Raw genomic sequence first — 14,905 nt, 5'->3', positions numbered from 1 at the left:
CCCGTTTCCCCCCTGCCGGCCGGCTCGCCCTACCCCCGGAGGCGCCTCTCCCACAGCCGGGCCCCCCCTGCCCCCCTTCACTGTCACCTAACCCTATTCCCGGAGACGGCTCACGCACAGTCACCTTCTGCTGCCCCTGATTCCCGGCCACCACCCTCGCAGGAGCACGGAACCGCAGTACTACAGAGTCCGCTCTCGCTTCCGGCATCCAGCTCTGCTGGTCCCGGTCTCAGGCACACACACATTCGCTCGTCTCCACGCCTGCCACCGCACACTCGCCAGCGCTCCTCCTGTGTGCTGTCCTCTGCTCCGGGCGTGTCTTCTGCCCCCGAGTCCCCAGCTGGACCAGGTGGGCAAGGAGAGACAATCTCCTTTGGAATTGCCTGTAATAGCAGCTCTTTTTGTGAGGCGGGGACTCGGGGGACTCAGCGCTGCCGCCACCGCCGCTCCCTCGGGGTTGGTGCCTTTCCGTCGGGGGTCGTCTTCTGGGCGCAGCTCACCTCTCACGAGTCCCCAGCTCCATGAAAATGGGCAAGGAGAGCGCGGCTTCTCCTTTTCAATCGCCTTTATTTTCAGCTCTTTTTGGGAGGGGGGATCTCGGAGGGTGGCCCACACCGCTGCCACTTTTGCTGCCACCGGTTCTGCTGGCTCCTCACGGTTCTTCCTTCCTGTCCACGGTCATCTCACGGGCACAGCTCCCTTCTCCAAGTCCCCAGCTCCAAGAAATGGGCAAGGAGAGCACGGCTTCTCCTTTTTAATCGCCTTTATTATCAGCTCTTTTTGGGAGGGGGGAATCTTGGAGGGTGGCCATTCTGCCACCGATTCTGCTGCAGCTGCCAGTTTGCCACCTCACAGGTTCCCCCTGCCTTGCACATGCTCCCGGATATGTCTCACACACAGCTTTCGCCCCTCGGCCCTGGACCCCTCACCGTACGCCTGAAGACACCTCACTTAGAGTGAGGCATTTCTCCCCCCGCTCCCCCCCCCGCCGGCCGGCTCACCCTACCCCCGGATGTGCCTCTCCCACAGCCGCGCCACCCCCTTTCAATGTCACCGAACCCTACCCCCGGAGACGGCTCAAACTCCACCCCCTTTTGTTTCCCGCCACTGCCACCTGGCTCCCCCTCCCCCCGCAGACGCCTCTCCCCTGCCGCACCCCCCCCCCCTTCACTGGTCCCTGCCGCTGGCCGGCGTCACGTGCCACCCACGCCCCCCCCCCCTCACGCAAATGCCTCACTCACAGTCGTCCCTGTTCCCGCCTTTTTCTGACCACCCCCCCCCCCCTTTTGCTGCCTCCCCCTCACAGCTCGCCCCCCAACCTCTGGAGACGCCTCACGCACACAGTCACCTTCTGCTGCCCCTGATTCCCGGCCGCCACACCCGCGGGAGCACGGAACCGCAGTACTACAGAGTCCCCTCTCGCTTCTGGCATCCAGCTGTGCTGGTCCCGGTCTCAGACACACACACATTCGCTCGTCTCCACGCCTGCCACTGCACACTCACCAGTGCTCCTCCGGTGTGCTGTCCTCTGCTCCGGGCGTGTCTTCTGCCCCCGAGTCCCCAGCTGGACCAGGTGGGCAAGGAGAGAATCTCCTTTGGGATCGCCTTTAATATCAGCTCTTTTTGTGAGGGGGGGACTCGGGGGACTCACTGCTGCCGCCGCCTCTGCGTCCCTCGTGGTTCCTCTTCTGGGGGCGGCTCACCTCTCACGAGTCCCCAGCTCCATGAAAATGGGCAAGGAGAGCGTGTGCAGCTTCTCCTTTTCAATCGCCTTTATTTTCAGCTCTTTTTGGGAGGGGGGATCTCGGGGGGCGGCTCACGCCGCCGCTGCTCCCTCTGCCGAAGCTGCTGCCGCCGCCGCTGCACGGCCGGGAGCTCCCCCTCACGCACGCGCCTCAAGCACGACAGAGTCTGTGGCAGCGTGAGGGGGCCTGCCGGGCTGTTCCCCTCTCTGAGCTCCTCTGAGGTTATGGTGAGAAAATAAAAATGCTGAAACTTAGCTTCAGGTGTAGTGCCTTATGAATACTGTCATTTCCAAGTGGAGATCTTGTCTTGGAGATCTTGTCTTTGTTTTTTGGGGGGCTTTTTCGTGCTCATTTGGGGTCTTCTTGGCGCTAGTGCTCATGGGAGGGAGCCTGCTCATTTGCATATTGGGCGGGGTCACGCCTTCGAGGAGCAGGCCATCGGCATGTGAAGAGCAGGCGGCGTCAGCCTGACTTTGAGTGACAGGCCAGTCTCCTCTTTTCCATTCCTCAGTCTGTAGAATCTTTCCCATTGTTTCTATTCTGTGTCAGTGCTAGTTTTATCTGTAAGGAGAGCCTCGGCTTTTCTAAGTGTGTCCTGTTTGTTTGGGGAAGCACAAGGCATCTCTTCGGGTGCATGTTTTCCCTGCCTAGTGATCAAGGCATCCACTACTTTTGCAGCTTGTCGGAGCTGTCATTGTGTGATTTTCCAGACTTAGTGGGCTGCTGGGCGAGGAGAAGCAAAAGTAGCAAAAGGCTTCTGTGCCCCTCTGCCTGCTTTCTATAGTGCTCTGGACGATGGTCTTTGTTCCTTTTGGCTGGAGGGGGTCAGGGTGCCCGGGGTGTCCCCAGACTGGGTGGGGGGTCCCGGGTCTCCTGACGCCTGCCCAGACGGGCGATGCCACCTCTCCTCTTGCTCACACAGGTCCCGTGGCGAGTGTACGGGGCCTCCTGGCACAGCTCGGGAACCTGCTGGATGCCAACGAGCAACCCCTGGAGCTGCTGGGGCTCCTGGACCCCAAAGAGGAACCCCTGGAGCTGCTGGACCCCAAAGAGGAACCCCTGGAGCTGCTGGACCCCAAAGAGGAACCCCTGGACCTGCTGGACCCCAATGAGCAACCCCTGGATCTGCTGGACACCAATGAGCAACCCCTGGAGCTGCTGGGGCTGCTGGACCCCAAAGAGGAACCCCGGGAGGTGGAGGACCCTGATGTGACCCCAGAGGAGGCTGAGGATCGTGAAGAGAGTCCAGAGGAGTCAGAGGATCGTGAGGAGAGTCCCGAGGAGGCTGAGGACAGTGAAGAGAGCCCTGAGGAGGCTGAGGATCGTGAGGAGAGTCCCGAGGAGGCTGAGGATCGTGAAGAGAGTCCAGAGGAGGCTGAGGATAGTGAAGAGAGTCCAGAGGAGGCTGAGGATCGTGAAGAGAGTCCCGAGGAGGCTGAGGATCGTGAAGAGAGTCCCGAGGAGGCTGAGGATAGTGAAGAGAGTCCAGAGGAGGCTGAGGATCGTGAGGAGAGCCCCGAGGAGGCTGAAGATCGTGAGGAGAGTCCCGAGGAGGCTGAGGACAGTGAAGAGAGCCCTGAGGAGGCTGAGGATCGTGAGGAGAGCCCCGAGGAGGCTGAAGATCGTGAGGAGAGTCCCGAGGAGGCTGAGGATAGTGAAGAGAGCCCTGAGGAGGCTGAGGATCGTGAAGAGAGTCCAGAGGAGGCTGAGGATCGTGAAGAGAACCCAGAGGAGGCTGAGGATCGTGAGGAGAGCCCAGAGGAGGCTGAGGATAGTGAAGAGAGTCCAGAGGAGGCTGAGGATAGTGAAGAGAGTCCAGAGGAGGCTGAGGATCGTGAGGAGAGTCCAGAGGAGGCTGAGGACAGTGAGGAGAGTCCCGAGGAGGCTGAGGATCGTGAGGAGAGTCCAGAGGAGGCTGAGGACAGTGAAGAGAGTCCCGAGGAGGCTGAGGATAGTGAGGAGAGCCCTGAGGAGGCTGAGGATAGTGAAGAGAGTCCCGAGGAGGCTGAGGACAGTGAAGAGAGTCCAGAGGAGGCTGAGGATAGTGAAGAGAGTCCAGAGGAGGCTGAGGATCGTGAAGAGAGTCCAGAGGAGGCTGAGGATCGTGAAGAGAGTCCAGAGGAGGCTGAGGATCGTGAAGAGAGTCCCGAGGAGGCTGAGGATAGTGAAGAGAGTCCAGAGGAGGCTGAGGATCGTGAGGAGAGTCCCGAGGAGGCTGAGGATCGTGAGGAGAGTCCCGAGGAGGCTGAGGATCGTGAGGAGAGCCCTGAGGAGGCTGAGGATCGTGAGGAGAGTCCCGAGGAGGCTGAGGATCGTGAGGAGAGTCCCGAGGAGGCTGAGGATAGTGAAGAGAGTCCCGAGGAGGCTGAGGATCGTGAAGAGAGTCCAGAGGAGGCTGAGGATCGTGAAGAGAACCCAGAGGAGGCTGAGGATCGTGAGGAGAGCCCCGAGGAGGCTGAAGATCGTGAGGAGAGCCCAGAGGAGGCTGAGGATAGTGAAGAGAGTCCAGAGGAGGCTGAGGATAGTGAAGAGAGTCCAGAGGAGGCTGAGGACAGTGAGGAGAGTCCCGAGGAGGCTGAGGATAGTGAAGAGAGCCCTGAGGAGGCTGAGGATCGTGAAGAGAGCCCCGAGGAGGCTGAAGATCGTGAGGAGAGCCCAGAGGAGGCTGAGGATAGTGAAGAGAGTCCAGAGGAGGCTGAGGATAGTGAAGAGAGTCCAGAGGAGGCTGAGGATCGTGAGGAGAGTCCAGAGGAGGCTGAGGACAGTGAGGAGAGTCCCGAGGAGGCTGAGGATCGTGAGGAGAGTCCAGAGGAGGCTGAGGACAGTGAAGAGAGTCCAGAGGAGGCTGAGGATAGTGAAGAGAGCCCTGAGGAGGCTGAGGATCGTGAAGAGAGTCCAGAGGAGGCTGAGGATAGTGAGGAGAACCCAGAGGAGGCTGAGGATAGTGAGGAGAGTCCCGAGGAGGCTGAGGATCGTGAAGAGAGCCCAGAGGAGGCTGAGGATCGTGAGGAGAGTCCCGAGGAGGCTGAGGATCGTGAGGAGAGTCCCGAGGAGGCTGAGGATAGTGAAGAGGACGTTGAGGAGTTGGAGGAGCTCGGCGTGGATCCAACCATCCTCGTGGAACTGGCAACCAAGCTGAAAGGTTTGAGGGCCCCCCCAAACCCCCCGGGCCCCCCAGGGGAGGGCGAACCTTTGGGTTCTGGCTCTGTCCCAGGGTGGGGTCGGTGCTGCCGGGTGAGGGCGGTCCCGAGGGGAGGGAACGGGAGGCTCAGGTCACCCGAGGTGGCGCCGCCGGGGCGGCACACACGGCTCGGGACCTCAGTGCCGCCGCTTCGGGAGGGTGGGGGACCCCGAGGAGGGGGCGAGGAGCCCCTCGGGGTGCTGGAGACGCCCGGTTTTGCCCCCGCAGAGGTCGAGGCAGCCGAGGAGAACGAAGGGGTCCTGGCTCTGCTCGTGGACGTGCTGGACCGGCTGCTGAACGCTCTGGGCACCAACATCATCGGGTGCGCACCGGGGCTCGGGCTGCTGCCCCGAGGTCAGCGCCCCAAAACGGGTCACGGCCTTGGGGGGGAGCTGGGGGGGCTGGGGGCTCCCGGGGTGGGATTGGGGCAGCTGGGCCGGGACTCAGCTCGGCTGTTTTCTCTCTTCCAGGTGAGCAGTGAGCGCTCCCCCCGGGCCGGGGATGGATCCCGCTGTCCCCGCAGAGCCCCCGGCCCCTCCCGCGGCTCCCCCCGCTCATCCCGGATAAAGCCGACCCCAAACGCCGCCCCGCTCATCCCAAATAAAGCCGATCCCAAACGCAGCCCGTCGTGTCCCGCCGGCTCTTTCCGGGGGTGGGAGGAGTGGGGCCGGGGGCTGTCCCCGGCTCCGGCACAATGAAACCCCCCGGACCCCATCCCGGTGCCCTTTTTGGGGTCCCTTCAGCCGTGTCTGCAATCCTGATCCATTCCGGAGACCCCTCCAGCTGTGCCCAGCTGTGTCTGCGGGTCCTGCACACCCCAGAGCCCCCGACCCCTCCCCACAGCCCTTCCCTGGCCCCACACTCTCTCTCCCGGTCAGGATTTGGGCCCCAAACTCTTTTTTTGGGGGGGGTCGCTGCCCTGGAGGCTCTCCCAGGGTGGGCAGGGACAGCTCGGGGTCCCCACGGGGGTCCCCAGCACAGTGACAGCTCGGGGTGGGACATTGGGACCCCCGGGTGACAGCATCTCCTGTCCTTGTCCCTTTCCCGTCTCTCCTCACTGCGGGGGTCACCCCCAGCCTTTGGGGGGGGTCTTTGGGGACCCCGCCTGTCCCCGGGGACCCCCTGGCGCTGTCCCTGGTGCCATGGCCGCTCCCAGCCCCCTGCACGGTGTCCTGGGGGGATTTGGGTCGGCAGCTCTGACACCCCCCCGGCTGCGGTTCCCATGGTGACGGTGATGATGATGATGATGATGATGATGATGATGATGTGGCAGCTCCTTGGGAAGCGGGAGATCTTCGCGGGGGGAGCAGCTCCGCGTGGTTTCGGAGCCCTGGGACCCCCCCGAGGGACCCCGGCCCCGCCCGGGATCAGCCCGGTCCCGCTTCGGTGAAATCCTTGGCGTTCCTCCCCCAAAAACCCCACCGGGGCCCAGGACGCGGCGCTGAACTGGCGCCTGCTGGTTTCCAGTTTGGGAGCCCAGCAAAGGGCGCCTCGCGGCTCCGTTTCCACTCAGCTCTCCAAAGGTGGGGAGAACACCCCAAATCCACGTTTTTCCCCTCAACAAATCCCCTCTAGGAGCAATCCCAGCCCCTCCCGGCGCAGGGAAATGCCTCATCGCGGTGTGAGGAGCTGCCTCATCCTCCTCCTCCTCCTCGCTGGCTGGCATCTCACCGCGCCACCTCCCACCGCTGCCGGGCAGCTTTTTTTTCTTTTTTTTTCCCCAAAACCCGGCGTTTTTTGGGCCGTTTTTGCGCAGGGAGAGGCGCGCGGTGCCAGCTCCGGGAGCTCTGGGACGCAGAGCCCCGCTGGGAGCCGGCCCAGCGATGCGGAGGGGGCGGAAAAATGAATTCGGTGCGAGCTCCCAGCGCAGGTGAGAGAATTCACAGCTTCGCAAAAAATCAGCTTTTCCGGCTGTTTTGGTTTTTCAGGGTTTTTTTTTTTGATGTTTTTTTTCCCCAGGAAAAGGCTCCGGGTGAACAGAGCCGGGCTCGGCGCTGCCGCAGAGTGGGATGTCCCCGGGGAGGTGGCACAAGTGGTTCCCGACAGCTCCTGCCGCTGTCATTGTCCCCCGAGGGGGCACCGAGCGCGACCCGCGGTGGATTGGGGGCTGCAGCGGGCCCGGGATGAGGATGAGGATGATGAGGATGATGAGGATGGATGGGGATGGATGAGGATGGGGGTGGCTCGGGGGGTCCCTCGGAAGGAGCAGCACCCCGGGATGTCCCCTCCAGCCCTGGGGCAGTCGGGATGCGAATCCTGGAGCCTCAGCCGGATCCAAGGACCCGACAGGGAGCAGCCGCCCTCGGAGGAACCGATCCTAATCGAGTTCGGTTCACCGAGTAATCCACGGATTTGCCCGGAAAAATCCACGATCCCACGGTCCCTCGGGATGCTCTGCCCTGACCCTGGAAACGCCCCCCAAAGCCCCCCTGGATCCCGGTGTCCGCGGAGGGGCCGGGGCCGCTCGTCCCAAGGGATTTTTCTCTGGAGCTGGCGCGGATCCCCGCTCCCTCCGGGAACTCCGGCTCGGCTCCACGCCTGGGTCGGGGCCAGGCTGGCCCAGGTGTCGCCGCGGGCCCCGGGGGACATCGGGGGCCGTTCCGGGGGGGCGGGGGGCTCGGCGGCCCCGGCTGCGGAGCCGCGGGACAGGGGCGGCAGCTGGGCGAGGACGCTGCCAAACGGGCAAAGCCGTGCCCGCAGCTCAACATCTGGGGCCCGCGGTGGCCGTCCAGCCAGCAGCGCCCCGGCCTGTGCCAAGGCCGCCTCCTCCTCCTCCTCCTCCTCCTCCTCCTCCTCCTCCTCCTCCTCCGGCAGAGCCCGGCCGGGAAAGAACCTTTTCCATGCCTTGGGAATGTCGGGACAGGCGCCGGGAGCCCCCGCGCCGGGAGGAACCGGGATCCAAAAAAGGGGGGATCCCCCTGCCGGGATCCCGCGGGGGTGAGGGGAGTGGCCGTGGTGGCCAACAGCAGCGGGGTGACCCCGGGGTGGCACCCAAGGGTGCGGGGTCCCAGAGCCCTGTGACCTCAGCGCTGCGCTGTGACCCCTGTCCTGGGAGCCCAAATCCCCCCGCGGCAGGGCCGAACCCCAAATCCCGGTTCCCCAAATCCCCCCAGCCCCACATGGCAGAGGCCGCCCAGGTCCTCTCGAGCCCCCCGCCCGCGGACCCCAGCCTGGACAGATCCCCGCTCCCCCAAATCCCGGGATGTCCCGGGAGGGGCTCTGGGAGCACCCGGGGGGGGCTCGGCTGCTGAGAGCTCCCGCCAGCAGAGGTCAGCTCCGGCCCGGAGAGTGCGGGAACCGCTCGCGGGTGATTCCATGGGTGATTCCACGGGCGATTCCATGGGCGATTCCACGGGCGATTCCATGGGTGATTCCATGGGCGATTCCACGGGCGATTCCATGGGTGATTCCACGGGTGATTCCCAGTCTGATTCCATGTGATTCCCTGTATGAGTCCGTGTGCAGTTCCCGGTCTGGTTCCCTGTGGGATTTCACGGGTGATTCTTGGAGTGATTCCATGTGGGATTCCATAGGCAATTCCATGGGCGATTCCCGGTTTGATTCCCTGTGATTCCGTGTGGGATTCCATGTGGGATTCCCTCTGAGATTCCCTATGGGATTCCATGTGGGATTCCCTGTGATTCCCTGTGATTCCCTGTGATTCCCTGTGGGATTCCATATGGGATTCCCTGTGAGACTCCACGTGATTCCCTGTGATTCCACGTGAGATTCCCTGTGGGATTCCCTGTGGGATTCCCTGTGGGAGTCCATGTGGGATTCCCTGTGATTCCCTGTGGGAGTCCATGTGGGATTCCCTGTGATTCCCTGTGGGATTCCATGTGAGATTCCCTGTGAGATTCCATATGGGATTCCATATGGGATTCCCTGTGAGGCTCCACGTGATTCCCTGTGATTCCACGTGAGATTCCCTGTGGGATTCCCTGTGTGCTGCCGCCTCCCTTCAGGGGGTGACACGAGGGACCCCAGCCCACCCAGGAGCCCCCCACAAGCCGCATTCCCAGCAGGAAAAATTCCCTCTGGGGGAGGCTTCCTGGGGGCGTTTTCCCGCAGGAAAAGCCGCTCTGAGGGGGTTCTGCTCCAGAAAAGTTCTTTTTTTCCCAGCTCCTTTCTGAGGGAACGTGTGACCCCCCTACCCCAAGCCCCCCAACCTCTGGGGAGACCGGAGCAGGAAAATGAGGAAGGGGAAACTGAGGCAGGGGTAATTAGGAAAAGGGGAAACTGAGGCAGGAGCGGTGCGAGAGGCTCAGCCCCGCACACCTCTGGTGCCCCCCGGCCTCTGTCACCCACACCCGGGGGTTTTGGGGGACAGGAGCCCCCCCGAGTGTCCCCAGCCCCTGGCGCGTCCCTCCTCCAGCACCAGCCGTGAGGAAATTCCCACCGGAGCCTCCGGGACCCCGCGGCTGGATCGCCCGGGGGTGAGGATCCGGAGACCCCCAAACCGAGCCGGGGACACCCCGGGGACGGCGTCCCTTTGTCCCCAGCCCCGCGCCAGCTCTGGCCGGTGCCACCGCGGCTCCAAGTGACGCACACGGGTCAGCGAGCGCCGGCCGCAGCCCCCCGGCCCCGCGCTCACCCCTAATTGCATTCCCCAGTGTTATGGAAATGAGGCGCGCCGGGCGCAGCTGCCGGGATTAAATTAGACCCCGTTAATACGCGGTAATTGCGCTTCCGCACGGGCCCAGGAATTCCAGCCGGGCCGTGGGGGCCTTTCCCAATATTTACTCTGGGAATTGCGCTCCCCCCCGGGGGGGGGACACGGGGACAGGGCCGGGATGAGCTCGGGTCAGCCCCAAACCCGGCCCCATCTGCGGCTTTTGGGCCCCGTCCTTCCTCCCCTTTCCCAAAGTTCCGCCCCTGGAACATCCTGGTGGCACTGTCCTTGTCCCCCGGGATCCTGGTGGCACTGTCCTTGTCCCCCGAGATCCTGGTGGCACTGTCCTTGTCCCCCGAGATCCTGGTGGCACTGTCCTTGTCCCCCGCGGCTGAGGAGGAGGAGGAGGATGAGGGTTAAATGGGGTGGGAGGAGGATTCCTGGGAAGGATGGAAAGACCCCCGGGGGATGCGGGAGTGGGGGGAAATCCCTCCCCATCCTTACGGGGGTCCCCACGGAAAAAAAACCTCCACGGGGGTGGGAGGGGGTGGGCGGCTCCTGGGGTGGGCACAGCTGGAGATTTGGGGACGAGTGACACGGGTGGCACTTCCATCCTGGGCACGGCGGGGACCCCCAGAGCCCACCCGGGCAGGGCTGGGGGAATGGAAATGGAAATGGAAATGGAAATGGAAATGGAAAGGAAAGGAAAGGAAAGGAAAGGGAAAGGAAAGGAGGAGAAGAGAAGGAAAGGAAAGGAGGAGAAGGGAAGGAAAGGAAAGGAAAATAAAGGCAAGAGGAGAAGGGAAGGGAAGGAAAATAAAGGCAAGAGGAGAAGGGAAGGGAAGATCTTTGCCGAGCGTTCCCGGGGGGCCGCGGCCGCGCTAACCCCAGCAGTTGCGGGGTCCCCGCACAATGGGATCGGCGCCGCACGTGGCCGCCGCACAATGCCCCGCAGCCCCCGGGGGTCCCGCGGCCCCGGGGGGAGCCCGGGCCGTGTCCCCCCTTCCCCGGGGCGCGCACCGGCCCCTTTGTGCGGGTGCCGGGACCTGTTGGAGCCATCTGTCAGGGGGGGCCCGCAACAGGCAGATTTATCGGCCGCAATCTGTTCCTGCCGCCCGGCCCGCGCGCCGGGGAGGGAGCCGCGGGGCCGACTAATGAATTAATTAGTATTCCCCGTAATCCCGGCCTGCCGGGGCCGCGATTCCGAGCGCTCCGAGGCGCTGGGGAAGGGTCCCGCGGGGGTTCGGGGATGGATGAGGGGCGGGGGGGATTTTTTGGGGTGTCATCGCTGGCCCCTCTTCCAGCGCCTGCCCAAACCCCAGGTCCGAGGGGAGTTCCCAGGCCGAGTAAAACGACTCGAGACCCCCAGAATATTTTTTGGGGGGGGTCTTTTCCTGCCCCCCGCTCTCCCTTCCCGGGGGCTGCCCAGCCCCGAGCTCCCTTCCCCAGCCCGGCCGGGCCCCTTCTGGCTCTGCCCAGCGCTAATTACTGCCCTTCTCTCGCTCATTACAGCCGGGAGGGGATGGCAGCCCCCGCGCCCACCCCCAGCACCCGGCCGGGAGCCGGTGTCACCCTCCGTGTCACCCTCGGTGTCACCTCGGTGTCACCCGGGCAGTGCCCAGCTGGGCGGGTGGCGGGTGAGGACGCCGTGGCGCTGGTGGCACTGTCACATCGTGTCCTGTAGCATGGGGACCCCCGTGAGGGGGACGAGTGCAGGGGGGCTGTGCTGGGGTGGGCAAACTGGGGGGGCGCATCCGGGGGATCCATCCAGAGGGATCCATCCAGAGGGATCCATCCAAGGGGGCTCATCCAGGGATTCCCGAGGGCCGAGGGTGCCACTGAGCCCCCTCATCAGGGATTCCCGAGATCCAGGGGTGTCCCTGGGTTCCCCATCCCGGGATTCCCAAAAGCCGGGAGTGTCCCCAGTTCCCCATCCCGGCATTCCCGAGATCCAGGGGTGTCCCCAGTTCCCCATCCCGGCATTCCCGAGATCCAGGGCTGTTCCCCCCACAGTCCCCAGCCCGGGCGCGCTCGGGCGCTGCTCTCGGGGTCCCGGGGGGCGGCAGGAGGAGCCGGGCCCGGTCCCTCCCCCCGAGGGAGGAGCCAGGCGGGACCCGCGGCCGGGCAGGAGCCGCGGGCAGCGCGGAGCTCTCAAAACCGCCCGGGCGCGGAGCCGCCGGTGCCCGCTGCGCTCCCGGTGCCCGCTGCGCTCCCGCTGCACTCCCGGTGCGCTCCCGGTGCCGCTCCCGGTGCCGCTCCCGGTGCCGCTCCCGGTGCGCTCCCGGTGCCGCTCCGGTGCCGCTCCCGGTGCCGCTCCGGTGCCGCTCCCGCTGCGCTCCCGGTGCCACTCCGGTGCCGCTCCCGGTGCCGCTCCGGTGCCGCTCCCGGTGCCTCTCCGGTGCCGCTCCCGGTGCCGCTCCGGTGCCGCTCCCGCTGCGCTCCCGGTGCCGCTCCCGGTGCCGCTCCGGTGCCGCTCCCGGCGCCGCTCCCGCTGAGCTCCCGGTGCCGCTCCCGGTGCCGCTCCCGTTGCGCTCCCGGTGCCGCTCCCGGTGCCGCTCCGGTGCCGCTCCCGGTGCCGCTCCGGTGCCGCTCCCGGTGCCGCTCCCGGTGCCGCTCGGCGGGAGCCGCCCGCGCCCCCGGCGCTGACCCCGCCATGTCCCCGGGAGAGTGACACCGGTGACACCGGTGACAGCTGCGGAACCCAGGTAAGGGCGGGCCGGGACCCCCGGGGTGGAGGAGCGGCGGGATCCCGGCGCGGGGAGCGGGTTTGAGGCACCGGGGCTGCGGGGACAGGGGCGGGAGGGGGACACGGCCAGGGACGGGGCGCGGTGACCCCCGGGCGCGGTGGGGATGGGGGCGAGGGAGGCGATTTCCTCAGGAGATTCCCTCTTTGTGTCATTTCTTTCCGTTTTTGGCGGTTTATTTTATTTTATTTTATTTTATTTTATTTTTGTAGTCAATATTCTGCAGAAAGAAAGCAAAATCCCCTTAAAAATTCCAACGGGACTCCCGAAGGGGGAACTTTCCCTGGAAATGCCGGGCAGGGCAGGGGCGCGGGGCTCCCCTCGAGAAGGGAGCCCCAAACCCGGGGATTTCCTGCCGGGATGGATCCCGGTCCCCGGGAGCAGCGAGGAGAGGGAGGATCCCCGAGGATGGGGGGAAAAGGATCCCCGGCTGCAGCCTGGGCGGGTTTTGGGGCTGATCTGCAGCGTTTTGGGGCAGAACTGCAGCGTTTTGGGGCAGAACTGCAGCGTTTTGGGGCAGAACTGCAGCGTTTTGGGGCTCATCTCACTGGCGCCGTCCCCTCATCCCAATCCCGGAGGGACTCGGGGCCAGCCGGACCCATCCCCTCACCCCAAAAATGATTTTTCCCTGCCCTCGCCCGCCCGACATCCCAGCCTCCGCCGGGAGTTAATTGGGGCTGCGTGCTCCTTTGGGGATACCAGCGCAATTAACACCCTAATCCCGCCCCGGAGCCCCATCACGCATATTAAAAGTGGGATTTTCGGGAAAGGGGAGCCGCGGCTCGGGCAGCACTTCCAGCAAAGCTGCTTAGGGGCTAAAGCTTTATGGAATGAGCGGTGGGATTTGGGGGGGCTGATTAACGGGGACCCGGGGCCGCTCCCGGCGCTGCCGCCGAGGGCAACGGAGGCAAGGAGGGGAAGGGAAATCTCAGGCCGGGAATTCCCAGACACCTTTTGTCACCCCCGATGTGACAGAAGAGATTCAGGAGTGGGAATAACCCCGGAACGGGATGGTCGGAAGCCCCGGGAAAGTTGCTGGAGCTCAGGGAGAGGCTTCAGCGGCTCCCAAATAAAATCCGCTGGAAATTGAGAGGGAAAGAGGTGGAAAAAAGGGATCTGTAGCTGCTGGGAACGGGCAGAAAGGCGCTGGTGTGTCTGGAGGGAGATTTTCCTGGCGTGCTGAGGATTCTCCCCTCTGGAATCCATTCCCACGTCCCTGTCCCTGCCTTGCAGAGCTCGGGGATGCCCCAGACCTGCGCCAAGCCCTCGGCCATGGCCGAGCTGGTCAGCAGCCAGGGCTGGATGGACGAAAGGCCGGGAGCCGAGGCCGAGCTGAAGGAGGGGGACACCAGGACCGGCCCCTTCGGGCTGGCGCCGGCCCTGACCGAGGAGCGCGACAGCGTGGAGGAGGAGGAGGAGGAGGAGGAAGGCGAGAAGCCGAAGAGGAGGGGCCCGAAGAAGAAGAAGATGACCAAGGCCAGGCTGGAGCGGTTCCGGGCGCGGCGGGTGAAGGCCAACGCCCGGGAGCGCACGCGGATGCACGGCCTGAACGACGCCCTGGACAACCTGCGCAGGGTGATGCCCTGCTACTCCAAAACGCAGAAGCTCTCCAAGATCGAGACGCTGCGCCTGGCCAGGAACTACATCTGGGCCCTGTCCGAGGTGCTGGAGACGGGGCAGACGCCCGAGGGGAAGAGTTTCGTGGAGATGCTCTGCAAGGGGCTGTCGCAGCCCACCAGCAACCTGGTGGCCGGGTGCCTGCAGCTGGGCCCGCAGCCGCTCTTCCTGGAGAAGCAGGAGGAGAAAGCCCCGGCCTGCGAGCCGGCCCTGGCCGGCCACGCCTTCGGCTACCAGGGGCTGCCCAGTCCCCCCTACGGCTCCATGGAATCCCACCTGCTGCACCTGAAGCCGCCGGCCTTCAAGAGCCTGGTGGAGGCTTCCTTCGGGAGCCACCCCTCCGAGTGCTCCACGCCGCCCTACGAGGGGCCCCTGACGCCGCCCCTGAGCATCAGCGGGAACTTCTCCCTGAAGCAGGACGGGTCCCCGGAGCTGGAGAAGTCCTACCCCTTCGTGGCCCACTACCCCTCGGTCGGCCTGGCCGGAGCCCACGGACACGGCTCGCACTTCCAGAGCTCGGTGCCGCGCTACGAGATCCCGCTGGACGTCAGCTACGAGTCCTTCCCGCCCCACGCGGCCGCGCCCCAGCTCGGAGCGATCTTCAGCGAGTAGCGGGGCCGGGCGCGGGTTCGGGGCAGGGAGAGGTGGGGCGTGGAGCCCTGCCCAGGGCGGGCGCAGGAGGGCCAGGGACCCCGAGCATCGCTGCGGGACGCAGCCCCGGAGGCGGCCGGTGCCGTCCCAGCTGTCCCCGGGAGCCACGCGGAGCTTTCGGGACTCGGAGCGGTCGCTGTCCCCCCCCCGGAGATGCTTCCCGAGGTGTTTCTGCCTCCAGGACGTCCATCCTGACACCGGCCCCATCCAGCCCTTGGATGGCCCCTGGCCAAGGTGGCTCCTCTCCCTGTCCCCTCCTGGTGTGGGGACACAGCCCCGTCCCTGCCATTCCTTCCTTGGGGTCACCACGTCCCTGCCCCACCGGAAATCCCGGATTTCCCAGCCCAGCGGCGGC

General features: G+C 65.0%; 1 protein-coding gene across 1 annotated transcript; it reads left to right on the top strand.

Annotated features, from left to right (window-relative positions):
• Positions 1-6,738: 6,738 nt before the first annotated feature.
• On the top strand, positions 6,739-14,511 carry NEUROD4 (neuronal differentiation 4). The gene is made up of 2 exons (XM_040088399.1): positions 6,739-6,796; positions 13,516-14,511. Exon 2 carries the CDS (start codon positions 13,525-13,527, stop codon positions 14,509-14,511), a length of 987 nt encoding a protein of 328 aa, XP_039944333.1. The 5' UTR covers positions 6,739-6,796; positions 13,516-13,524.
• Positions 14,512-14,905: the final 394 nt, after the last annotated feature.

Source organism: Hirundo rustica, chromosome 30 (genome assembly GCF_015227805.2).
Source record: "Hirundo rustica isolate bHirRus1 chromosome 30, bHirRus1.pri.v3, whole genome shotgun sequence".
Classification (NCBI taxonomy): Eukaryota; Metazoa; Chordata; class Aves; order Passeriformes; family Hirundinidae; genus Hirundo; species Hirundo rustica.
This window is presented reverse-complemented; position numbering and strand designations above follow the sequence as displayed.